The sequence below is a fragment of the Athene noctua genome, chromosome 8, assembly GCF_965140245.1.
Source record: "Athene noctua chromosome 8, bAthNoc1.hap1.1, whole genome shotgun sequence".
Lineage (NCBI taxonomy): Eukaryota > Metazoa > Chordata > Aves > Strigiformes > Strigidae > Athene > Athene noctua.
This window is the reverse complement of record NC_134044.1, coordinates 18839744-18867074: the sequence shown is the minus strand read 5'-3', so window position 1 is coordinate 18867074 and position 27331 is coordinate 18839744. Positions and strand designations below refer to the sequence as shown.

At 41.8% G+C, this 27331-nt stretch overlaps 1 protein-coding gene across 5 annotated transcripts in view; it reads left to right on the top strand.

The window, feature by feature from the left end:
* Nucleotides 1-24478, top strand: part of PDE6D (phosphodiesterase 6D) — a 40402-nt gene extending 15924 nt beyond the window's left edge. For 2 of the 5 annotated variants that reach the window (XM_074912126.1, XM_074912129.1), the window contains exons 2-5: nucleotides 15643-15731; nucleotides 20437-20562; nucleotides 21399-21504; nucleotides 23859-24478. In XM_074912126.1, coding sequence (XP_074768227.1) covers nucleotides 15643-15731; nucleotides 20437-20562; nucleotides 21399-21504; nucleotides 23859-23940 — 403 coding nt within the window. In that variant the 3' untranslated portion in view covers nucleotides 23941-24478. Of the gene's footprint in view, nucleotides 1-12046; nucleotides 12192-14293; nucleotides 14386-15613; nucleotides 15732-16081; nucleotides 16617-20436; nucleotides 20563-21398; nucleotides 21505-23858 lie in introns of those variants that run through there. The other 3 variants (XM_074912124.1, XM_074912125.1, XM_074912127.1) reach the window with 3 other exon arrangements.
* Nucleotides 24479-27331: the final 2853 nt, after the last annotated feature.

Here is a 27331-nt window from a genome sequence, read left to right as displayed (position 1 = left end):
AAAGTTGTAGAACCTTTGTTCTATGTAGGAAGTACCCACAGACTGTACAGAGAAGAGATTAGTGTGTTTCAAGACGACATAAAACTGTATGTGTACATCTAGTACCCTCTAAAAGAGAAGGTGAAGGTAAACCTGCATATCAGAAATCTTAGGATATACAGAAGCAGTTCTTCAAGCTAACATCATCAGTGCCATCCTTTATAGATAAACCATTGAGTTAACAGACCTTGGTGTGTCCAAACAAAATCACAGGTTTTGAATGAATATAGAAGCAAGTGGATATCACTTTCTCATCTCTTTCCATTGGAATGTAATCAGTGTCTGAACTATAAGGAAGATTGACCTGGCAAAGTAAATGTTCTTACGAGTCCCAGGGAGGCCTTAACAGTCCTGATCACATACAGTTGATCTCTGAGCCTCTGTATTCACTGCTCGAGGTTCAGATTTCTTCATGCTGCTTGCTACTGAGAGAAGAAATTAGTGTTTGGCAACATTGATTAGGATTGCTTTGCCAATAAGTTAATATTAATTCTTTTTGTGTACAGTAATTTTTATCAGCTACACAAATGTTTGTGGACATAGTGCTGAACGTCAGAAAAAAAAAGTATCTCAATAGTCCTTGTAGATGTGTATATGTGATTTGTTTTTTCTTGCACATCTGAATTGCTTTAGTTTTAGTCCAGAGAGAATGACTGAAGAAAGCTTTATTTAAAACAGGTGACACAGAATAATCTTACTATTGAAGCTGTCAAATTCTGGAACTTACATTTAAGGAACCCTGGAATCTCAAGAGTGCTGCAGGAAGCTTCTTAGATTGCTTTCAAAATCTGTTATTTTTCTTCATAGGTGGAAACATTGCTTCTTGTTAAAGCCTTATTATTGGAGTTACAGCTCCAACAAGTAGAATCCTTTTCTTACCATTTTAATGGAATGAATCAATTTACTGCATTACAGCAAAAATTTAACAGGAAGCAATGTTCCCGCTGATACCTTGAATAAAGATCAAGTATAAAACTTGATCTGAAATTTATAGGTAACACTAGGTAACAGTTATTCTGGAACCGAAGAAGGTTTCAGACTTAAGGCAGAGCTAACTCAACTAGAGTGTTGGGTTTTTTTAAAAAAAAGATGTTTTGTTTTCAAGCCCCATCTCCTTTAGGATATGTTCGATGTGTAAGTACATCAACAAATTATGTCACCTGAAATACTTGCTGCACCTTCTTGATCATTGAACCAAAGTATGATTGTAAAGAGAATTGGTCTTGAGGTTAGCACTTCTTAATGATTCAAAGTCTGAATGGCCAAGCTGTTTAGTTCAACTGAGAATAATACTGGGACTAAAATATTGCAGAGAACTGCTGATTTTCCTATCCAGATTTCCCTATCTCACATGTTAATTGTCTACTCTCTGCTTTGGTGGAGAGAAGGGAGACAGCTGCTTCTGTGGTAAATAATCTCTTTCTTCTCTCTTCTCTTAATATGTGCATCTGTGTGAGAACACTTTCATAGAAGACACCTTTCTTCTCTTACCAATAGTTCTTCACAGAACAGTTTTTCTCCAAGGGATATTTAAAGGGCATATAGTTCAGTATAGGAGGGCTTACATGTATCTCCCCTTTATTTTGCAGAATTTGTCTACAGCTGCTACAAGTTTCGGGTTTTTGTTTGTTCTTTGGGGTTTTTTAATGAAGACTGAGAAAAAGGATTGCACTAAAAGATGGAATATGTGTTTGTTCTGTGTGGAATTTTTTTTACCGACAGAGATTACAGTAAAATTCTTGAGTAAACAGTATCCATTTGAGAGAATTAACCAAGCTAACAGGACTATTTCATTTGTGAACACTCCTGTCACCTACTTAATGTTAATTTTTGGTAGTACAGGGATGATTAATAGGAAGCTTTATAAACATAGATGTCTAGGTAGTACGTGCATCCTCTGTGTGTGAACTACATGGTGCTGATCTTTGACGTGGGCAGCAGTCCAAAGGAATGGTAGTATGAAGAACCAGATGTTGTTGAACTGCTAGACATTCAGTGATGCTACCATACTGTGCCTTTTTTATCCTTATAAATGGAATAAATAAAGGTTCTCTAAAGAGAGGGAGCCCAGTTGAGTTGCTTGGAGTACAGGCACAAAGAATCCAGAAGAATTTTTGCACTGTTGAGAATGGCAGCATAGTAAAATAGTGTTTTTTGAAATTAGAGCTCTTTTGGATTACTAAGGGAAGCTTTTATGCAAAATATTACTGTAATTGCAGGCTCATTTTCTGATTGCCTTATCAGGGGAGATGCATCCTCAATAGCATCTTTGTTTGTCTTACAATGGAAAAAGATAGAAAATAAGCAATTAAAGCAGACTTATTTCAATGAAAGGCAGTTCAGATGCCACAAATCTGAGCATTCAGATATGCACTTCTAGCTAAGATTGTTGGTTAGTTTTCTATTTAAAAAAAACTAATTTATTGCTGCTGTGTGTACTTGCTTTGTAGTGCAGCCAGACTACTGACAAGAGATAATTTTTCTCTTTTTGTTTCAACTGTGATCTTCTTTTCTTTCTTCCTGCTTCTCACCCTAAAGCAGTCTCTTATGAATGTGAACATGGAAATGAGAGGTTAATTACTTCCATTATGTTCTTGGGATCCTTGTTATACCAATTAATCTTGTAAAGAAATACTATAAAATCTGGTACCGGTCATTTCAAAAATAGATGAACTTTGCTCTGAATGTATGTCAGTTGACATTCTAGTAGCAAATAGTGTTTTGTTGAGCTATATGAAAATGAAAAACTAACTCCTTGCTCCTTAGCTTGTGGTCTAAGTGCCAGCTAGGTGTGGGCAAGTTCACCATTAAATTCGTATCTCCCAGGAACAAAAGATATCTTAGGGAAAATTAGCAGACATCTTTTATATAGCAATAAATATATTTTCAAAAGGAAATGGTTTGGTTTTATCCTGTAATACCTACTCATAACAACAGTCTAACACTAGTGGAAGATTAACATTATTCAGTCATTTAAATGTCAGATGTTTATGGCAAACTAGCACAGATTTTGAGTTAAATCTCAAAGACTCTTGCTTTCTTGTGTTGTGTGTGTATGTGTGTTTGTTGCTTAATCTCCCTGGCCAGTAGAGAGGATGTTGTGATCTCCTCATTAAAGACGTCACACTGAGAAGATTGTAGTAGAGGAATAAATAGAACAAGTATTAGGAAGCTCTGTAGCTCGTCTTGGTTGAACTAAAACACACTCTGCACAAACTGGCTTCCCTATAGGTTTGGGTTTTGTAAGTTTAAGTAAGATTCAGTTACCATTTTGCAAAGTATTTAGCTAGCTCATTTGAGGCTCTTCTAAGTATATTTGCATCCTTTTCTGGAATGTTGTTTTACCTATTTGTGCAACTAAGTAACCAGTATTGTTTTTACAAGAGGTTACTCCTCTGATGGAGAGATCAGTCAGGAGCAATGGCTTGTACAAAGAAGCTCAAAATTTCATAGCTGAGTTTTGGTAGGGAGCGCTAAAAGTTCTGCTGTATCTGGGCTGGCTGTGTGTAGGTCCATCTTATTATCATTAACCTGTATTCCAGGCCTACAGTGCTGAGGTGTGCAGTGCTAGAACACCAGAGTCATTCTGGGTAGGGGCTGCCAGACCTGTCCAGACTGATTCTCTCTTTCTAGGTGCCAGCTGTACAGTCACAGTGTGCATCTTTGCTAACAGGTCTGCTGTTTCTCCTTATAATTGACCTATGTGGAACAGTCTGAAGGGATAGGGCTATCAGATGTTCAGACATCCTTCAAAAATAGAGGAAATCCATCAAAACAAATAGACATATTTCTGCATGGCCTGATGTTTAGGAGTTCAACTAAAGTTAGATATCTAAGATTTGAAAGATTTCCCACTAAAATGTTAAACTGTAATAGATGGCATAAAAACAATACAAGAATGAGTGAAAAACAAGTCCTTGCCCACTCTCAGCTGGATCTGGTGAGGCTGGAAATACTGGAAACTTTTTCAAGCAAAAATAAGTTAGGAAAAGCTTGCTGCTGGAACTTACTGCTTTTTTCCAGAAGTTTTTAGTCCAGGATTGTGCTCAGACTTTGCTCTGCTCTGATCCCAACAGATTCTGAAAGAATGTAATGAAAAAAGGAAACAAGGCAAGATGCAACAGTGTGGACACTTCCCCATAGTGGCTGCCTGCTTGCAGTCCAGCGCTGGGAAGCTTCAATGGATATGGAAACAACTAATCCCAAAATACAGTTCCATTACGATACAGTGTAAGGGAATATCACAGTATTATGGGTCCATTCACAGAGCTGGTCGGGTGGCATTCATTTTGGAAGCACAACTCTGTCTAGGACAGAGAGTTTATTTTTAGTATTTTAACCAAACAGCTTCAAGACTTGACATTTTCTCTGAAATTTAGACTAATAGCTCAACCACTCCCTGGCCATGTTCAAGGAGTTTGACTCTGAAAGTGCTGATGGACTGAAGGTGGTATCAGGCTGTTTAGACTTAGGCAAAATATATTGGTACAGCTCTTAAGAATCCTTGAGACAGTAATCTCTGAATGTCATGCTATACAAAATGGATGGTCACTTTGTACAAAATGGTGCCTGCCTGTCCCTGCTAGCAGTGAACAGCCATAGCATTTGTCCTAAGACTTTGTCCTTTCAGATTAACTGCTGACTACGTTTTGCAAAATTATTGCTGCAGTTCCCAGAGTTGGCAATTTTGAGGACAATTTGAATACATGAAAAAGTGCTGTCTTTCCACTCGTTCATTGGGCTCCTTTTTACACCTAATGAAATTTTGTAGAAGGAAACCTTGTATATTAAAGAATGTTAGAAACTGTATCAGGGGCATCTCTCATTTTTAGAGTGGGGGAGATTTTTTAACTTGTCTTAAATGAACAAAGAAACAACCTGTGATATTAAGCATGACCCATATATGGACTTCATTGAAGCACTTTGAGCTCAGAATATGCTTGAGTGTCCAGAGTTAAAAAGGAAAAAAGGAAATTAAACATTTTCACAGGAACTCTGTTTGAATTAATATGAAACAAGAAAAGAACAAATGTGATATTTTCCCCCACAACTCTCTTACTTTATACTTCTGGTGGTTTTAAGTTGTTTTAATGAACAATAATATTATTGATAAGTTTCAGAGGTTTACTCATTTTTCTAGCTAGAAGCATTTTGCTTCTATTGTCAGAGCTAATACATCATTTTTTTTTCCTGCTTTAATATACCATTTTAGACACTAAAAAGTACTTCTAATTCTGCAAACAGTCATCTTTATTTCCTTCCTGACCCCCACTTCCATGAGTAATGCTTGGCAGTCATTCAGAACCACCCCGCTTTCTAGTTAGGGTGAAGGAGAAACCATCAAAAGCAAGAAAAACATGGAGTGAAGGGAACCACTGGCACCCGCTGCATAGCATGATTGCAGCAGTCTGTGCTACTGCACAGTCACTCCAAGTTAGAGTAAGAGTTTCCATAGCCAGAGAGCACAGTTCCTGGCTGTCTAAAGAGAGGCAGTATTGTCTATTGAAGCACAAGACTTGAAGCCAAACACCTCCTGAGATGTCTTTCCTCTTCTCTTACTGATTCATTGTGGCTATGGACAAGTTTTCATGCTTCTTTCCCAGTCTCTATGATATGCAGTTATTAAAAAGCTACTTTGAGGATATTATTTGAAATTTTTGAAGCAGGACATAGCACTAGGAATTAAGTTATTAGTCACTGAGCTGTAGTGCATTGCCTGTTCAGTGGGACATCCTATCTTTATAGTTAAATTAGATGATTCGTCTCGCCCAAGGTAGATGGTAGTGATGGTGTAAAGCTGTGCAAAGTGATAGCATAGTGCATGAGTTTGTGGCAAAGCCCTGTCTTCCATCACTTTCCAATCTGGAGACCTGTACTTAGAAGTACATGATATATTAATACCTCCAGTAAATGACATATTCTTCTAAAATACATTAATCTGATAAATCTGTGGATTATCGGAAGCAATCTTTGAAGCTCAGTAGGATGGTGTGCTAGGGAGCTCTGTAAGAAGAGATATGAAGTAGAAAAAATAGAAATTAAACATTAATGGGGGAAAAAAGCACATAGTCACAACATAAGTACTGGCAGTTGGAAGTCATCTAGGCTTTTTGTGTTGTCAGTTGCTTATTTTACCAGGGGGACACTTTCAGAACGAGATGATGCTTGGAGTTCAGAGGATAGATAAACTGAACAGCAGGGGAACCTGCTGATGCTCAGCTGTGCCATTTTCAATAAACATCACTTTGCTCAATAGAGAAATTATTGCAGAGGCCTTCAAGGAACAAAGGCATTGACTGGCCACAAACAGTGCTGTATAAAACTGCCTTTTTAAAGCCTTTTAGGTAGTTGGGTTTTTTCTGCTCTTTACTCAAGGCTACAGGTCATTCAAGTGAAACTACATGAAAACGCCAGCTAAGCAGTCATGTTTATCCCATTTAAACGTTTGGTCAAAGAAGTCTTTGTTCCTCTGTTCGGGTCTGTGCCCTGTCAGTATGGAGAAGTGTGAAGATCCTTTTAGACATGTGAAAAAAAATCCACTCCTACAGTGTTGCAAAAATGACATGAAATCAAGCCAAGCTTTCTTTTATAAGCAAGCCAATATAATGCATATTTTAAAACAATTGAGTAGTGGTATAAAATAAAGAGGCATATCAAGGTTCAAAATACCTCATTCCGTTAAAGCTAATTTTATTGCATGACTGTCGTGACATCGTGCATTTCAATTCTGTAAAGAACAATAGGCCATAATGATTTACAGGGAGGTAAAATCCTCTGAGGGCTTCTGGTTACAACCTCATTTATGAAAATGAAGTTATTCACCAGAAGCCCTTGATAGATTATTTCCATGAAACTCCCTCTAGTTCACTTATTGCTGAGAACCTTGAAATACTATCATAATAGTTCAGCTGTGTTGAAATGATTGAATGTTCTGAAGTAGTTAAGATGAAGTTGTTTCAATCGCTGAATCACTTTCAGCATTCACTTGCAGAAAGGAAAATTGTTTGATGTGCTAAAATTAAGAAGTGGGCAAACTTACTCCAAATTGTTTTGGGGTTTAAAGCATTTAAATTAATTTTAAGCATTCTGGATAAAAAAATCTCTATCCAGCCAGATTTGAATTGCAGGAATGTTGTTCTTTTAGTTGCCTCCCCCTCATCATAGCATTTCTTGGAGTGGCTTTTCAAGCTGTCCTGCGAGCTACCTCACCTTTAGGTAGAGGTGAGGCATCTCCTGTGAGTAGGTCCCAGTGTTTTATGTTTCAACTGTATTTTTAATTTCCCTGTTGTATGTGGTGTCTCTGTTAGCTTTCTCCTTAGTTACATTCAGTTTTGTTCTTTCCACTGAGCTACAAGCAACCCACTTTAAAATTACATTCTGATAAAGCCCTATGGATTTTAAAGGTCACATTCTTTTCTTGGATGAATACATCATTCCCATTGATTCACCTGCTGTTTCTGCAAACTCAGAGTATTACTGATGACAATTATGTTAATATTCAAAGGGTTCTTAGTATGAGCTCAAGCTTTTCTAACATGCTAATTTTTGAGATCCATTTAAAATTCAGGGAAGATGGGAAGGAGTTGAGTGTTACCACACTGGAAAAGAGAAAATAATTTTCTTTGTGCAATTCATGGTTCTGAGATGGTCCTGCAAGCAATTATGACTTTTTCTAAGTTATCGATTGTTTTACTACCTAGGATGTAAAGCAATCTCCAGATGTGATTGCATGTTGTTTTTCCTGCTGAGGCATTGGTATAAAGGAATTCTATCAAACCTATTCAGAGAAGCCAAAGAAAGCCTAAAAAACAATAGGCAGCAGAAAGCAGCATAAAACTTCAGCTTGCTCTTATTTTGGCATTGTTATCTGGTTCTAGGAACCATTTTAACATCTGTTTCTTGAGGAAACAAAACACATTTCTGATAGTAGCAAACAAAGCACTTCCACAGATCTGGCACACAAAGCAGCTTGCTCCCTCTGACAAGAGAATCTGCCCCATAAGCTGGTGATTTGTGTGTGTAGATTTGATTTGGAGTTTATTCCCACTTTAAACAAACTGTATTCTATGTACCACAAGTGCATTTTGTTTTTTGCTTTAACTTTTGTCCTTAAGGATCTCAAATCTTATGTTTTTTCTTTTGCGGCTTAGAAATGGTTGGTCTTTTTAGGTTGAGCTTAGGTCCTAGAGAAGTGCCTAGCACATGCTCTGGAAGCATCTACATGACCTTTGCTGATACATCAGGGTAGCAAGGTAGTCTTCTTGTCTGCTGCAGGCAGGAGCTGCTGGGGAATGACACATATTGTTGCTTTTGTCTGAAGAAATCAAAGGCTACTTGCAGATGCCTAAATTGGTTCCTATTGCTCAGCAGTGGTAGGAATTGCTGGAATTTCTAAGAGAGTTAAGCTTCTACAAGACTAGACTGATCTAGACAGAGACGTAAATCTTGAAACAATAGTGTGTACATCTGTGTCTAGTTCAGCTATTGCAAATCACTCTCATTTATTCTTTTTAACCTTTTTCCTTCCTGATGACCCTTACCTTCATCTCAGTAGGCCTGTAACTCTTTCCTTGAAAATGTACATCCATTTGTTTCTTGCTCCTTTGGTTTGAGGAAGAGAGGAAAAGTCAGTGAAATCGAAGCCTGGCTTAGTTTGCAATATTACCGTGTTACACTGAGGAAACAAAACACGAGTCTAGGAGCAATCCATCTTCATTGGTTTTGTACAAGTACCTGCTTGTGTTAAGGCTACTACAGATGTCACCAATTCTGATGTAAATATTTGAGGAGATTTCGCTCTGAATATTTTCAGACAGAAAATTGACAAGAGTGCAAGTTAAATGTAAACTAACTGAAAGAAAACTCTGGGCCTTATTCTGCTACATGATGTCACTAGGATGCTGTGGAGTAGAGATGTATGTTAATTGTCCATTTTAATTAAAATAGTGAATAATAATTGTATTATTCAACCTAAACTGTTTGAAAGGCACAGATGTTAAATTGAATAGTCTGCATAAAACTTTTATTAGCAAATGTTGGACGTGGTTTTGCTGCATTTCCAAAGTATGACATGTGCAACATTGTATTTCTCTAATTTGATCAGCATCTCTTTGCAGCTGATCTGACTATGAATTGACCTATGCTGCATTTTTTGTAGCTGCATTTGTTGTAGATTTTTGCAGTGTGTCTCAATGTGAGTCCTGCTAAGATAATATATATTAAGAGGCTCAAGCAGGAAATACTTTCATGGTGGGAACATAGCTCATCTTCAAAATGATTACCCCAGGTGCAGAGGGTGCCTTTGAAAAATTCTTACAGGGAGAATGTGACATGTAGCAATGAATAGTGTAGCTTAACAACAGCACAACCTTACTGCGTAGCAAAAATGATCTGAGGCCTACTTAATATAATATGATGTAGCAATATTAACTTCTGCCCTATTAGCATAATTTTCTATTACAATCAAGGTAAAGTTGACAAGGTATTCAGTAACATGTGTGACTCTTTCCAAGTACAGGCCAAGAACAGCTTAATCCAGAGTTGTCTGATGTTAGACGAAAATATGTGGTGATGTAAGATCCATGTAGACTGCATCTGCAAGCGAAGATGTAAGGGGGAAAGTAAAAAGGGAGGTACAAAGTATATGAATATATGAAATTGTGTTGATTTTTTTTTGCTGTGATGCTATAGCTGTTAAATATATCCCTCTGATTACATAATTTTCTGTGAAATGACTGTCAGTTGCTGAGGACTTTTGCTGCGTTTTGTCATGTGGTTCACATGAATCTGTGGATCTCCCTGGCTTCTGTTGCACAGCAATTTGTTCTGTGCATGAGACTTTAAAAGCAGGCTCTTTTACAGTGAGTACAGGAGTGTCAGGGGTGCTTTGAAGGGATAATCGGCTTCCTTCCATTTGAGGATTTATTACAGCACCTTTCCAGTCCCCAGCACAGTAACCCATATCTTGTGTGTCACTCCAGGAAAGTTGGTTTATTATAGCAGAGTTCTACAAAATACCTGCTCCTGTAAGAGCTGTCATAGCATGCTTTCTGACTAATCTGGAACCTAAGAGCGTGCTGCCGTCTGAAAGCAGTAGAAGTTGTCACTGCTGTGCCCAAGGCTCCAGTAATGTTTGAGGAATAGCTTCCAGTTTGTGTGTTTGTTTTGGTACTTCTGTTACCAGACAGAATAGATGGGCGCTCCTTCAGTTCCTTCAGATATGATTTTGCACTGAATTTCAGCCTTAGGCTAGGAGGAAAGACTCATTTTCTCTTAACACACAGCCAATATGTTTACTTGTGTTTTATTAAACACCAAAGACAACAGCATTTCTCTTCAGTGTGAACAGAGTGAACTCAAGGACCTGATTCAGCAGAATGTCTGTGCATATGCTTAAATTTAAGCACACAATTAAAAGTTCTGTGGAAGAGGGATTTGGGACTTGTAATAAAAAGTGAGATTAGAAAGATTAGAGGACGAATGGCATGAATGGAATAGAGGCATTAGGCTGTTTGGGTGGTCTACTTCGTAATCCTGTAGTTTGATAGTTATTTTGCATAACTTATTTTGGTCCTTACTCCTCAGACTGAGTTGAAACAACTGAGATGCAAATGTTCTTCTGGGAAAATATGTCTGATAAAAGTATAATCCTTAAAGGATGATCTTTACTTACCTGTAACAGACTTTAAAGTAACATGCTCGCACATGTCATGAGTGCCTGGTTGTGTCTGCTTTTCACAACAGACAGTGTAAAATCAGGAGTGACCTTTGGGCAGTCCAGAAGCTTTTCTGGGTCTGCAACAGAGATGTAAGTCTGAATTGTTAAGAGCTTTCAGCTCCACCTTCTCCACCTTCTCTCTGTCATTTGTCCCATATGACAATTCTTACTAGCATGTAATTGTTGAGATCCTGTTTGTACCTGGCATGTAGTGAGCTGTTCTTAATGTTGCATTTCATGTACAAAACCCAAAAAGCTGGCAAAGATGATGAAAGACCTTCCCTTCCAAGAGTGGTTATGAACATTAGGCTTGCTTTTATTATGAAAGAGTGCAGCCATTCCTAAGGTTTTAGAATGATGTACACAGCAAGGAATAAAATGAAACATGGACCATTTTAATGGAAGAAATGACACCTACTGTTTGTTGCAGACTTTGAGATATTCAGGAAGTGCTAAACATTACAACATACAAATAATAGTCAGGGAGATTGGGGAAGAAATTCTTTAACTCCATACTACTTTAATGATTCACTTTGTTTGTACTCATTTTCTTCCTTCAAGGTTATTCTTAATTACCAGCATGGTAATACAAGGGAATCTTTTGCAATGCTAAAGCACTTAAAGATAAGTGTGTATATTTTAATTTGTTTGAATGAGGTGATCTCTATGGCAGATACAAAAGAGAAAGAATTTCTGTTCTGAGATCAGAGGTATTCAAGACAACAAAACTTGGATTTAGAAATGCACAAACCATTTCCTTTCATCAGGCTAAGCAAAGCAGGTCTGTGAGGAAGCTAATTCATGTCATGTATATAAAGCAAGTCAAATTCCAACTACTACAAAGCTTTTATGTAAGACTTTGCTGACCCAATAGGTGGTAGAATATAAATAGATCAACAGTACACCCTTCCTTCTGCTGTTCTACCTAATCCTTCCTTGCCTTCAGCGCTGAAGAGCATTTGATCTGTTGAGTCTTAAATCAGACATTGTTTCCTATAAAAAACCCCAAAATCCAGGAAAATGAAAATTTAATGGCATAATAGTGTTCTTGTGATTTTTAGAATGAGAAGCTGAATTAGGAATATGCTATTGTTCTTCCTTTTTTTTTGTATATGCTAACTTCACAAAGCTGTAAATGCCTGGCTCTCTACTTGCACTCCTTAGCTACCCCTGCCATGTGGCTTGACATGAGCCACTTCAAAAAGAGTAATTGTGTTAAACCTGTATTAATTTACTTTCTCCTTTTGAATAATATTTAAAATACCCTCTTCATCCTGCCTGCAGGTCTCCACTGATGCTTGGAAGATGGAGCACTTTTTATTTTTAGTAACAATATCTCTCATGCTGGGATGGAAGAATCTTAAACCAATTAAACACATTAGAAGAAAACTGTGTGTAGGTTTTGGTTCAAGATCTCCATTTTCTTCACTCTGGGGTATGTCCTAGTACCAGCCTTTCTATCCTAGGTGACAGAAATAGTGTGATAAGCTGCTAACTAGGTAAGCAGTACAGCTGCTGCTTTGTCAGGTATTTTGTTGCCAAAAAATCACTTCTGATGGGCTTTGCCTTTTTTTAAATTCCATTACAGTTAAGTTTTATAAATTATCTCTATTTTTATTTAGGAAATTTTTTCAGCTGCCTGTTTCTTTTTAAACACCTATTTTTTTTAAAGAACGAATCTCTTGAATGCAAAGAGTTTTTTCAAATATAAGAGGATTGTTTGTATGTAACTTTTAAGATTTGATGATTTGTTCTTCCCTTTTAATAATGCTTCATTACTGGGAAAAAACTTGTGAACTGGCTAGAGTATTCTGATCCCTTAAATTTGTCTGGATCCACATATTTTAACTCTGTATAGCATATAGCAGGTTGATTTTATTTTTTTATTTGCAGAAGCTGAAAAAACATGTCCAGAACCTGCAAATGCATCTGTCTAGGCCAGAAAGCCTTTGGCTACACTGACACTAAACCTTTATTCATTTGTTATGGAATTTACATGGGTTAGCAATGTCCAGATTGTTTAAATACAAGATACTTTCTAGGAACTGTGGCATGCATTTCTGACCTGCATGCTCTCATCAGCAGGAATATAGTCTTGAGCTTTTTATTTATTCGTCATTTTTAATTTGACAGAATACAAAGCATGGAGCAGGCTGTCCTGAATGGATTTACTCTTACAGTGGAACATCAGTACAGAATAAAGTCTGATAGCACTTTATAGAAGTCTCAATACCCTGGGTGTTGACATACCTAGCATTGTTCAGCATGGCAATGTAACCTGTATCATCTCTCTTGGAGTGAGTTGAGAGATAAATCCTTCTAAGGAGAAGTGACAGAGGTCAGTACAGTAGTGTTTTCTCTCACCAGAAATAGGAGGTCACTATCACTCTATAAATGTGTATTTCAGGTAAGGATGATAATTAAGCTGTGAGGCTGCATATACTCTTTGAAGAGCAATTCTAATGTAATACTTTTGAAAATGGTAAATGTGATTTCAGAGTACTCCAAAAATTGATACGGGAAGAGAGGCAGGAAGGTAAAGTAAATCAAGGCATAGAAAAGAAGACAGTCCATTAGTTAGAGTACTGGTATAGCACTGGGGAGGCTGGATCAGTTCCTGTGCAGTGTTGGGTTTGCTGTTCTGGTTAGTGTTTCATTTCCAGTTCAGAGGAACTTGTCTACTGCTCAGTTTAGCACTACACAGCCTGTGGCCAGACCTGTGAGCTCATAACTCCCACTGATATTGATAGTGAACAAATAGCAAGTAAATACTTCTGAAGGGGATAATTTTTTAAAGGTAATACAGGTTTTTGATAATCAAGTGCCCAATCTACTGAATTACTGTACAGCTAATAGTCAACACTGTTTGCATCGCAGGATGTTGTGAAGATAAATTAATTTGTCAGTGAGATGCTCAGATTGTCTCATTTGCTGTTTTTCCCTCATACATGGCATTTGATAGATTGCACACTGCTTTCTATGCAAATAGCTTCACCCTGGCTAGTTTATGTGTTTGTCTGTGGGAAGATGTATCAAAAAATGGTGGAATTTTTTGATGTTTTAAATTATTGTTGGGGCGGTTCCATCCTGTGGATTGTGTTGGCTGGGGACTTTGAGTTTTCCAGCCAGCACCACATGAAGTGCCCAGCCCCACTGCAGGTTCTTGCCATGCTGCTGCTCACTTTCTCTCTCTGACTTGCCTGTCTACAGCCCCCATCTCCCTTGGTTTGCTAGCTGGGGAGGTGTCTCCACTTTCCAGCTTTCTGCCAGGATATGGAGGTGGCATATGGGGCCCTCTGAGGATGATGTTTTCCATCTTTTCCCCCTTTCACTTTTGCCTTAATCTCAGAACATGGGGTAGATATTACATGTTTTAGAACAAGTCTAGAAAGACATGAGCAGGATGCCCTAAGCTCTCTCTTCCTGTGCTTCAAGTTGTTGCTAAGATTTGGAAGCTGTAAGGCCATGCCTCTATAAACAGACCTGTGCCCACATTCTCACCTTTCTCTTCTCTTCTCTTCTCTCTTGCCCTTTCAGTGGGACATGGAAAGCCTGGCCAGCCTTCTGGAAGGGAAAGGTTCCTCACATCTGCGCTGAAGCAGCCATCTTTCCTTCCCTCCTCCACACACGTAATTTTAAAACAAATGTTACCCTGTAATGCAAAATTTGCGAAAGCATCTGTTTCTTCCCTGGAGCTCTGGAAAAATGTTATCAATGTGACAAGTTTGTGTGAGTCTGCCTGGAAACTGTGTATGTTAGAGGATGAGTTCAATATGCATATCTCTTGACAGCTCCTATTTATACCTACGTCAAGGTCCATATTGTCCCTCTTCTACTTTTCTACCTCCCCAGTCAGTTCCTTGAGCAGTTGGTCTCGCTTTCTCCCGGATAGTTTCCAGTCTCTTGTCTAGGAAGTATTGAGTACGAAGGGCATGCTGCCATAAATCAGCAGAAGTAAACACCTGGAAAAGCATTGGTTTGCACAGCCTTATCTCACACATCCTGCTCTATTCGGGCTCCTTGCATTTATGCTGGTGGCTCCTCAGAGCCACCCTGATGAGCTGTGGAGCAGGAGGCTGCTGCGGGGCCTCGGGCTTACTGATGGCTGTATCCCTGTTCCAAATGGCATTGGGCAGGTGTGCAGGCTCCTTGCTCTGATGTGTCAGCATCTGAGTTCTGTTATGGGAGAGATTTTTCAAAGGTGTGCTTATGATCATGATTAATTGTCCCTTTGAAAATATGAGTATTTCATATTTGCCTATAACTTTGACTAATCGCTGATCTGGGCTTTTCCAAAGCTGGCACAGCCTCGCTTGCTGAGAGTGAAAAGATAGGATCTCTCTTTGCTTAGTGCTCAGCAGCCGAAGAATTCCCATGAGTGGCAGTTACCAGGTCAACAGCAATAGAACAACCCTTGATATTAATATTTTGTAAACTAGGAAAACAAGCTCAATCGGGTGTTACTCTTTTTCAAATATTATATAGGAAGCACTTCTTTTTCTAGCGTTTTTCAAATGCTGGAGAACAGCAATTGTTTGTGTAGAATTATCTGTTATTGTTAGCAATGTTTTTGCTTCTCTGCAGCACAGTGACATTGCCTTTATCCTTTAGAAGCAATGGAAAATGATAAATGAGGTTAACAAGCTTCAGTCTAAAGTGAAAACTAAATCTGTGACTATACAACTCTTGCTGCATTTGTTTTGGTCAAGGGTTGGTTTGTTCATTTATTTTCTGGGAAAAAGTGTCTCTTTTCCTCGGCCTCCTGAGAATCAGAAAACATGATTGAAACTCACCTGGAGCAGCCTGTTTCAGGGCTAAGCAAAGAATACTAGGGACAGTATTTAGGGATGTACATAGCTTGTTTTCCTTAACTGCTTCCCAATCAGAAACTGGATGAACCTCCGGGATGCAGAAACAGGGAAAATCCTCTGGCAAGGAACAGAAGATTTGTCTGTACCTGGAGTGGAGCATGAAGGTACTGTGTGGCCTTATTGTGCATTTTGGGGCTGGCTGGTGCTGCATGTCTGAGTCACCAGAGTTGCGAGCATACTCCTGCTTTGGAGAACAGACGTTCTGGCTGTGACTTCACACCTTCAGAGGCTTCCACCACAATAACCTGGGGACACATGGAGAAGGGTGGGAGTGGATCAGTGGCTGGCAAAGGGGACAAGTTAAATGATGCTAAACAGGAAGCTCAGCTTGGATAAGAGTGGTTGACCTTTGCTAGGTTGATTATTGGTTCCAAAATTAAAAGCATAAAAGTATATTGACTTTTCTCAGTATAATAACAGGGTTTACTCAAGGTAGAGGTCAGATGGAGAACCAGTGGGGAAGAAGCATACACAGTTACTACTTTGCCTGGCCACAACTGTCCTAATATTCTCCTGTACTAAATTTGACCTCTGCTTTAAAATGGCATACATGACACACTTATTCTGCTTTCCGATCCCTCTACCATTGCTAGGAAGGCCTGTTGCCCTTCCACTTCTGAGTAGCAGAGGTCTTCACTGTCCCTTACTCTTCTCTATTTGTGACAAAGCACTGTGACAGGTAACGTTCCTTCCCAAGAGCTTTGCTTCAGGTCTGTGAAGAGTCTGACCTCACTGAATTAATTCTGAAGGCTTTTCTATTATGTGAGTACCATAGCAGATCTCCAGTAAGTGGAGTGAACTCAATCATTTAATTATGCTGGTGACATTGATGTATTTTTGGTTAAGCATCAAGGACTGAATTCTGCCTGTCAATACTAGGACTTACATCTCCCAAAAAATGGAGAATCTGTTGTGTCTGAAGGAGGCAACCAGTGTACAAAGATCCTTCTCTGTCAAGATTATGTACAGAAGATCTGCGGCAAAACACCGTGAGTCCAGTAGCCTTCCAGCAATATACCTGGTTTCAAAGCCAGCTTAAGGCACAAGAGAAATGAGTTGCCTTCTCATTTGGTGTCCCCCCCCCCCTCCGGTCACCATTCATCTGCTTTATGACAAGAGTTCATTAATAGAACCAGTAGTAGGTTGTCTCAGCTTAAGAGGGGCTTGATGCCAGGAATAGAGGATGCAGGTCAGAGCTAGAGGAAAGCAAAGCTATGACTTAGTGACTACTAAGAGCATTTTCCAAGCTTTGTCTCCTTCAGCCTTGCTAACCTGTACTACCATTTTCATACCAGTCTGACAGCAAACAATTCTGCCGATCGGCCTTAACAGATATTTTCTCATGCCTATCATACAAAATACCTGTATTAAAGGAAAAACATTCCAGCATCTTCATATTCAACTGTAGGAAAGCAATTGAAATACAACCTTCAAAAGAAATATGGTAATTAATGAGCTTAATACTAAATTTCTTAAACTGCTGGTTAGTGATTCTTTGCCTTCTTAAAATAACTGTGTGACAGGAAATCTAGGAGAAATGAGGAATCAGGCTTTAGAAAGCAGAAGAAAATTAGCCAGAAATATTCCCAGTCTTCCCAGATTTTGTGCTGCAAAATCTTCTCCTTGGAGGCATGGCTAGTCTTTGAATCCTCTTCACTCTGTCTCAGCAGACTGTTGCACTGCCATGGTTCAGTGCAAACTGCAGAAAGGTGTGCTCTGGGGCAGAGAGGACAGCTGGAGCTGTGTCTCAGGAGGGTTTGTTGTGTTGCCCCATTTCCCTCCTGCCATCTTTCTCACTTTGGCAGATCATATCACCTCGCTGTGTGTCAGGTTTTCCTCACATATAAAACAGGGACCCTCACCTCCATCAGAGGAGCTTGGGGAATTAATTAAAGCATACTCTGGCATGAGATTAATGCCCATTGTACAAAGAATTGTTAAGACCTTATCTGGTGTGCAGTTCAGTCATCCATCTAGAAGATGGATGACTGCAAACTGGAACAGGTGCAGAGAAGAGCTATTAGGAGAAGCCACTGAAAAGATTATGGATGGGATGATGGTCCTCCTTAGGAGAAGAGAGGCAAAAAGCCATTCTTGTATGGCTTAGCAAGAAGAGAAGGCTGAGATGGATAGATTATTCTCAATAAATAGTCTAAGAAACGGGAGAGGTGTCCAACAAAGGAGGATAATCTGACTATGAATTAAAAGAAGGTGTGGGGAAATGCAATTCTGGTACAGTCCTGCAACAGAAACGGAGTTAGAGTAATTGTTTTAAAATTAAGGCCACGTGTGTCTCAAAGTCATTATATAGTACTTTTGTGTGTGTGTGTATTCTGTGGCCATTCAGGGCAAATCACAGTCTAGACATAGCAAACAAAGAATCAAATATATAGTAGAGTAAAATATATTTCTTTTAAACAGGACTTCTATTTGCTTTTTAAACAGGACTACTATTTGATTTAAGTACAGGTTTCTTTAAAAAATGAACTCATAAGTTTCAAATCATGATACTGTATTACTACCTAAACTTACTATTACCACTCAGATTAAATTGGATTGCTGCTGAAGTCTTAACATTAAACCGCTGAAAGTAGGGAAAATCACTGCCTTAGCAGCTGAAACTGGAATTAACCATTTAAACCAGCTTTTGAGAGCAGGAGCTTTTTCGTGTACCCAGTCAGCTCAATTTAGTGACAGTGCATTCAAAACTGGGAGGTAAATGGGATATGAAAAAAGTTTGGTTTCTTCTGATATACAAGCAAATCTTGGAGTAAGCTGCTGAGGTCTAGTACTTGTAGAATCCCCAGTGTTGTTCACAGTCACCCCAGCCAGCTTTCATTCAGGAAATAAAAATAATCCTTTCATTATCGAATAAAAGATGTAGTTTCAAATGTAAGTTTGGCTAAGATAGCTTGCTTTCTTACATGTCCCAAATATTTAAGGTTGTTTTATTAAACTATGTGAAAACATGATATGGATATTTTAATTGAATTTCAGTTTCTAACTAAACGCAGTTGGACCCAAAATTCCTTGCTTAGTAAATTAGAATGTGTCATTCATCACTTTCTAATCAGAATTAAGTATCTGACTAAATCTATGTTAGCTATGTAAGTGCTTAAATAAATGTGCAGGTATAGTATATCCTCAAGTTAACAAAAAACAGTAGTAAATTTAGGATAAAGTCTATGCTTACCTGCATTTCAGCATGTTTTAAAATGGACCTAACTGATGAGAATCTATCTTCTTTCTCTTCTATATTTTTAATGGAAAAAAAGAGGTATAAAAGAAAAATTAGTTTAAAATAAGTAACTTTAAAATTTCTGCTTGATGGTATAAATATCAATTAAAATCTCTTAGATCAGATGTTTAAAGACTACACAGTCTTACTTTTATGAAAAGTAACCTTTTATTTTATAGTTTTACAATATTAAAGCAAACATTCTCAGCCATCTGTCTTGGGGATGAAAGAAATGTAATTACTAAATTGCAGAATAGTTTTAACAAGTCATTTTGCACTTAACTGCAAAGGGATGTTTATTCACAACAAGCTGTAGTCTGTACTTGTGAGGGCAGTAAAGGATGGTGCCATGCAGATTTCTATGCTGAAAAAAAAAAAAAAAAGACTAAAAATAATTAGAGCTTTTACATTTAAAACTCTTCCTTTACACTTTTCATTTTCTCTTTTACTTCTTTTAAGCAAACCGTGGGCTGTGTACTTCGCCATGGGATAGGATGGTAGCTTACATTCCCTAACCCTCCAGCTCTCTAGATTGGTTTCTTATCAAGGTCCTACTCCATTAAACTTCATTAGATGGATTTGCCTGGGGTTTTGTAGACTTCCTTTTATTAAACAGCAGCCTGCTCATGGATGTTTTGATACGCTTTCCATTTAGGAACAGTTTGGCTCATAAAGCACATGCCAGCTGTATTCCCTCCCCTCTTTTATTTCTAATAAATTTACATAAAATATTTTGTATTACGCAGGAAGGATTATGTATAATCACACCACTGAAGTACAACGGGCTTGGGAGAGTTTTAGTATATTGACTCCCCCCCGTATTCTCCTGATTAGGACCTTTCAGCATGTTAATAAGTGCTCCCAAACTGTCCCTTCTTTTACTCCTCCACCTCTAAAAAAAAGCTTTATGAAATATCTACCAGGTACAGTTTGCCACTTGCTGTTAGTGTTTCATCCCTTGCAAGAGCCCAGAAACCCTGGATTGTCAAATTACTCTCTCTCTTAAACTCTCTAGTTTGGTACTGCCTGTGGGTCCCAACATTTGGGGAACAGACATTTTGTATACTTTTACAGAATGACTTCCCAGAGCTATGTGAGATGGTTGAAACAGTGCTGCTGGGCTGAGAAACAGCCGTTTGTGGTTTGCTGGGGATGCACACAGCCTGAAAGGAGAGGAGAAGTGAGAAGGGCTAACACGCTTGGTGTACTAAGCAGCCCTTCAACTGCTTGTGATCATCAGCACACTTCCTAAAGTAAAAAATAAAGTTAGATCTCATATGTCAACTTGAAGAATTGTGGGTTTTAGTAATAAACAGCTAAGAACCAGGAGTCTGAGAGATCAGTGTTATATCCCTGGTTCTGTCACAAGTTTCTTTCTTGGCTTGGGGCAAGGTACGTTAATCTTGGATTTCACTCTTGCAAATGTAAAAACAAAGTCCTCTGTGTTTGTATTTCTCCTGCTACTATGATCTTGTACTAGCACTAATCATTAATCGGAGTATTATAATAGCATCTGAAGCATCTGGGTTTGTTTTACTGTGTCCAAATAATGCTTCTTATCTGTTTCACAGCTCGAGTTCCCAAAAAAATCCTGAAATGCAAAGCAGTGTCTCGGGAGTTAAACTTTTCCTCAGCAGAACAAATGGAAAAATTCCGACTGGAACAGAAAGTTTATTTCAAAGGGCAGTGTCTAGAAGGTATGCATCTGCTCTATGTGCAGTCCTGCGGCAGCGCAGGGAGTGACCCCAGCGCAGCGGGGATTAGAGAAACTAAAATGGGTTGAACGTGGTGATTTTAATTTTTCAGAGTAGCACTGGAGCGCTCATCTTGTCAGGACTAATGGGCCACAGTATTAGGGATAGCATTTCATAAGTGTATTAACAGTTCGTTATGTAAGCAAAAAATCTGGGTAATCATGCTTCAGGGCATAAATCCACCGCAGGCTGCCTGAGGCAAGGAAACAGGTTATTTTAGAGTCACCCATTATGGGGATTCATGGATCTTCCTCAGAAGCACCTAGTGCTGGCCACCACCAGACTGGAGGCTGGACTAAAGGTTTACTTTGGTTACAGCAGTGCCACCGAGTGTTGTCCCTGTGACTCCATAGCTGCACATCTGACCTCCCTCACTGCAGTATTACTCTTAATCTGGGGCAGAGGAGGGGGAGATAAAACAGTGAGCTCCTTGTCTTTTGGGCAACCAGTTCTACACTTAATCTCAACTCGATCCAGCCTGCAGAGGGGGAGTGTGGTTTCCCTGTTTCCAATTAGGTGTGATGAAATTTCCACTGAATGCTAAGGAAGTGGTGTGGCTTTATCATTACCATCAGCTATTTTAGAAAAGGGAGTATCTGCTTTAAGAGGAGGGCAGGGTTCAGTGCAGTTTAAGACATACAAGTAATTTAAATGTAAAATGTTGGCAGCACAGCAGGACAGTTTAGGGAGTTCCCCAGTCTGTCAGGTGAAAAGCAAAAGGACCATTTGTGGATTTTATCTTCTTTCAAATGCCTCTGGATCTTCTTTTTACTTTGCAGAATGGTTCTTTGAATTCGGTTTTGTGATTCCTAACTCCACAAACACTTGGCAGTCCTTGATAGAGGCAGCACCTGAATCACAGATGATGCCAGCTAACGTTTTAACGTGAGTGCCTTGGGCTTACAGACTCTGAGAGCAGGCAAAAATAAAAGCAGTGTGGCATTTCCTTGGGGACCACAGTGGGAATGAAGAGAGGGAGCTGCTACCAACTCTGAATCACCCTCACTACTGTTAGTTGTTGAGAGATGAAAAGGGCTAAGCCAACCTCATTACCTTTTTTCCCATAGGTCCAATTTGCATTAATAGAGCAGTACAAGTTTGGAGAAAGTGGAACTGATCCTTTATTAGTTGCTTAATTTTTTTGAAAGATGAACTGTGAAAGGATTTTATAATGCTTTACAGCCGAATTACCCCTTACATCCAGAGATAAAAAAAAATGTTTGGGCCATTTTCAAATCCAGCTATTGATCACTCACTTTTTCCAAGGTGGTTGTTTTTCATGTAATATATCACCATAGGAGCTGTTGTAGTGTTTGTTTCATCACTGTACCATTTTGCCAAGCTTTCAAAGTCTCACGTTGGCTTATAAACTGTGTGTTTAGTCACACAGAGTTGTATTCGGGGATAAAATACCCTTAACAGGTAGGAAACAGTCATTTTGCAGTCACCTGTAATGGTATTCACACACTTTCCCCAGAAATGTCCAGTGCTGGCCAGTGTTTGCACACTGACTTGTGAGTAGGTCAGTGACCCCTAGGACTTGTGTCAGAATAACGCACGCTGGGCGTTGCTCTGGGGGTGGACAGCGAGGCACAAGCTTTGGTGGGGGATGGAAAAGGTTCCTTGAGGGAGGCCCCTGGGAAGCTGTAATCACTGACAAAAAAACACCCTCCCTGCAGTGCTAGATGGGGGCTGGCAAGCACACGAGGAGCACGTTGCCAGCAGAGACAGAAGGGTATGGGAATCCTCCTGCCAACGAGAGGCAGACAGGGAGAGGCAGTCTCACCGCAAGGTCACTGTGTCCTCTGGAAGACCCTCTCCAGCATTTTCCCTCTTGTTCCCTGTCTGGAGTAAAGCCAGTCGCATAGAGGAGGCACCAGGATGGGAACTACCGTCACTGATTTCTATTCACAGCATGTTTCAAAGAGAGCGTGGACTCGGAGAGAGCCATCAGTGTTCAAACACTGCTCCCTGGCACAGTCTGCTCGGGACCATGTAGGTGCTACACATGTCCTTGGCTTCCAGAGCCAGTGGCTTTCAGGCAGGACAGGAGGAGCCAGATTTGGGAATCAGAGTGAAGAAATAAAGAAATCTGACAAGTTACTTTTGTCTATTTTGGGAAATCAAGGCATTTTCAGGACTGGGAGTTGAGAGAGTCCAGTTCTCAAATGACCTTGAGGATTTTCCAGTGTCACATTCTTTCCCTGGAGTCTGTCCACTTGTCATGGTCAGCCCAGATATCTCTCCTATTCATGGAAGTGTCCTAAAGTTATTCTTGAGGCTTTTCAGTAGAATCACCAGCCCAAAGAAATCCAAAAGTTTTTTTGTGGCCCAAAGAAATCAGCTTTTTTCAGCTGCCAAGACTTGAAGAGCCCCTCACTTTCTGATATTCCCAAAGACCTCATGTTTGTCTCAGTGTTTCCATAGCAGGGGAGAATGGAGATGTGGTATTTGGTGGTAAGTGAGGCACTCTGCACAAAGGATTCCCAGGATGACTGAATGTCAGACTGAGAACATTCCCTGACATTTGAGTTCAAGCATTAGCCACGCCACAGCAAAAACCTTACGTTCTTGCCAGGTTCAGCTTTGCCAGCATTTACAGATATCAAGAGCCACCGTGGGGATGGAACTGCTCTTCGGATTTTCAAGAGCCAAAGTTCTTTTGTCTACCAAAACCTCAAAGTCAGCACCTTAAATCATCAGAACTTTTGTCACACCCAAATCTACATTTCCATTGCAGTTTGTATAAATATGCTTGTGTGTTTGCATTTAAGCATGGCTTGAGGGAAATGACATCCTAAGTTGCTTGAAGTAGCTTGCTCAGCAGTAGAGGACAGAGATGGGGAATAAAAAAAGAATTCCCATTGGTTTTCACAATTCACTGCAAAAAGAGAGGGGCCTGAAGGTTCTGGGACTGCTAGTTTATTTTTAGCAACAGACGTGAGCAGAAGTTTGCTGTTTGTGAGCCCTCTGCAGCCTGCGTGGTAACTGTGCCCAGAAAAGGGGTGACACGGGAGGGATGGGGGAGCTGCTCCACGTAGGAACGCAGTGGAGAGCTCCTGCAGCCCTGACGGCCCGGAACAGAGCTCAGTGCTCACCGCACGCAGCTCCAAACCCCAGCTCCTGTTGCAGGGGCAAGGTGTCAGCCCAGGCTGGGCAGAGCAGTGAGGGGAGCAGTTGTTTTCTACTGTTCATGCATTGTTCTAATACCTCTTCTTTCTCCTCTTCTCCCTCCACAGTGGTAATGTTATTATAGAAACCAAATTCTATGATGACGATCTTCTCGTAAGCACTTCCAGAGTGAGACTTTTCTACGTTTGAGATGGGGCTTTTTGGAGCTGTTTTAGTTTTCCTCCATACAGTTCTTGGTGCAGAACCCCCCGACTATCCAGTGGAAGACACTCCTGTAGGTGGTGACCCTGGGGACCAGCTCAACGTGGGTTGTGACCTTTGCCCATCAGTTATTTGCTTTCTTCTCTGACAAGACCAGACCAAACCCTCAGAGACAGGACCATCTGCTCAGCGGTGCACTGGGGAATAGAGGCTGTCTCTGAACACGGGCAAACGGTGGTCATGCAGAACCAATACTGTAAATTATGTTAGTTTCATCCTTTGTACTTCTCTGGATCCTGTTATAATCTCCCATTTCCACTCACACCAAACTCTCAATGCGTTTCATTTTTGGGGGATTAAGTTAACCTTTTCATTTTTCTCATGTTGTAGGTTTTTATCCTTTCACTGGATTTCTGTGTAACTGGTCCACACATCCTCTTACCCTGAACTTGTAAAATAGACTGTGATATCACCTAATGTAATTAAAACAAATTTCTCAATTAAAACATTCCTACCGTCCAAAGAAGGGAAGAAATGTTAGGTCTGTGCATTTTCCTTTCTGTGATAAGGCAGGCACAAACTGATCACTCAAGCCAGCAGCAGAACTGGCCTTTCCACAGCCCTTGTACCCTTGTTAAATTTCTCTTCCTCCAGCTGACCATGCAGGAAAGGTTTCCTGACTGCTCCCACCCATGTTTCTCCTTGGCCTCGTTTCTGTCCATTAATCCTGCGTGCCCAGTCACCAGTTTCTTGAGCAGCACTGCACGCTGTTCTGCTTTTCTAAGTTCCTTGGAACAGTCAAACCCCCCCTGGAAATCCTGTGTTCCCCTGAGCCCACCAGCCTCAGTCCTGGGCTGGGCTGGGTGCCCTGAAGCGCAGCTCTGGCTGCGGTTGCTGACGCCAACAATCTCCCCACACACGTGGCTTTAATGACACATGGTGACAATTTCGCTACGACAGGCTTCTCGAGCCCTACCACTACTCTTTCCTCTTGTTGTTTATAATTTGCTCTAGCACGTGTAAACCTTGGGAAGGTGGCACCTCCAGCTCCTGCTCTTAAACATCACAGGCAGCTTTATGATCTCTTGACACCTTGATCTGCCTGTCCTGTGGCTGGGCTTGAGATTCCCGGGACTGTCACAGGGAGGTGAAACGTGTCATTTAAGATCCTCAATTCAGCCACTGAGCATATGTGGGAGAGACAGCATTTATTTTTTTTTTTCAAGGTGAATTGAAGTTGGACCTTTAATCCCCATGAGAAGAGCGTTAGCCATTGTAGCAGCTGCCTCACAAGCCCTCTCATGAGCTGCTGGATTTCAGCCTGCTGGGCCCATGGGGCAGAGTCTCCTCTGCAGCCGTGGAGAGAGAGCAGCTGAAACTGCCTTCCACACCCAGCATGAATGACACCCAGCGATGCGATCGCCGTCAAAGGGGAGAGAAAAAGTATCCAAAGAGGAAATATAAAAGTTGGAGGGCCCTGAGAGCAGGTACCTCTCAGTTCGAGGACAGGTGCTGTGCTGGGCACACGCACAGGAGGTGTCGGGAGAAGCGTCTCCTCTCGCCAAGCTGAGCTTCAGCCGAGGGCCGGGGGGGGGGCTTTGCCCTGCAGCAGCGGGTGCTCCCCACGAGACCGAACTTAACCTGGATGCTTTTTCCTCTAACAGCAAACAAGCTGCCAATTCTTGCGCCCACTTAACCTTACGGGCATGCCCGGCTCCTGCGGGGATGCCCCCCCCTCCCCGGCAGAGCCCCACACGCTGCAGGTCTCCGAGCGGTTTTAGATGGCCACTGACACGCGTGGCTGCGGCCCCCGCGGGGTGAGCTGCTCTTACAGCGGGCCCTGGAGGGACGCGGGTCCTGAGACGGCCCGGGGAGCCCCTTCCCTTCCCGCCCGCCCCAGTTCGCCCAGTTGACCCAGTTCGAGCTGGCCGGCCCCGCGGCGGCAGCTCTGCGGCGGCTCGTTGCCGCCCTCAAGTGGCTCCGTGGGAAATAGCTGGCAATTTACCCGCTCCCGTCACTGGACCAGCCTCTCCCAGTCCCCCCAGCCTCCCTTAAAGAACCGATGAAGCAAACGCCGGGCCCGGGGGAGAGCAGGGGCCCGGATCCAGCCGGCAGAAAGGCCCCGGTAGGGCAGGGGGGCACAGCATGGTCTGACCAGACACCACCCAAAATCCAGGTGAAGGGCCCACAGGTGCTCAGAGCAGGAGCCCGTGCCCTCCAGACACCTGCGGGTCCCCTCCCCGTGGCGCTGATGGGGATTTGGGAGCCCTGGAGAAGGGGCAGGAGCCACGGCCAACGCGCTGCCCTCAGCACGTCCCATCCCCGGGGCCCAGGCGTGGCGCCAGCAGCTCTCAGGTCCCTTGCACAGGGCCGTTGGCACTGGGGCAGAAAAGGCACCAGCAAAGGGAAAAGTGGGGCTGGAAAGGGCAAGAGCAGGGCAGGAGGTCGGAGGTGTGTGTGTGACCACTGTCACCACCCATCCGTGTGCCTGGGGTGGTTCTGGCAACGGCCTGAGGGCAGCCCCATCACACCCTCTGGGCAAAGGCAGGTGGTGGGGGGAGCAACACAGCGATTCCCCCTTTTATTTACCAAGAAAGTTCTCACCTGAGAGCTCACAGCCTTGGCACGCATCTTTGGGGCAGGAAAACCTCCTCCAGCCTGGTCCACACACCAGGCTCTGCATGAGGGGAAGGCTCTGGGGTGGCGAGAGGGGCAATTCTGGGGGGGTAGGACCTGGCTGGGCCAGGTGAGGAGCCTCTCATAATGCAGGGCTCTTCCCAGAGCTCAGCTGCTTGCAAAAACCCTGGCTCACCTGGACCTGCTGCTTCTGACTCTCACTGGAGCCGCCGGCATCTGACCGGCCAAGTGGAGCTCGGGAGCGGGAACCGGCCGGATTCAGCAGCAGCCGCCGCCTCCGCCGCGGGTGAACCCCAGCCGGCAGCTGCGGCGTTCCCCGGCTCATTGTTCACAGCTGGGGAGTTTTGGTCTCAGCAGCTCCCGTGGTGGGCACGAGAGCCTTCCAGCTGCCAGCACGCAGAGGGCGTTTGTTTCTGCAAGAGCCTTGGGGCAGGGAACGTGCTCAGGAGGCTGCTCCCCGCCAGCTCCCTACATTGGGAGGGCTGCGAGCCGCCCCGCCAGCCCGTCAGCAAGTTTCATCCTCACTGCCCTTCAGCCACGTCTTCACCTGGGAGCCCTCCAAGCTGGGGTGTTGCACAACTGCTGGGTAAAAGTAGTGAGGCAGCACAGGAGAATGGTGATGCACAACACGCTTCTGGCCTTAGGGAAGCTCTCTGCATGGTTTTGGGGTCCATCACACAATACAGGCACCCTGAAGCATGGGTATGGTTTATGGCAAAAAAATCACCCATCGATGGGGCTA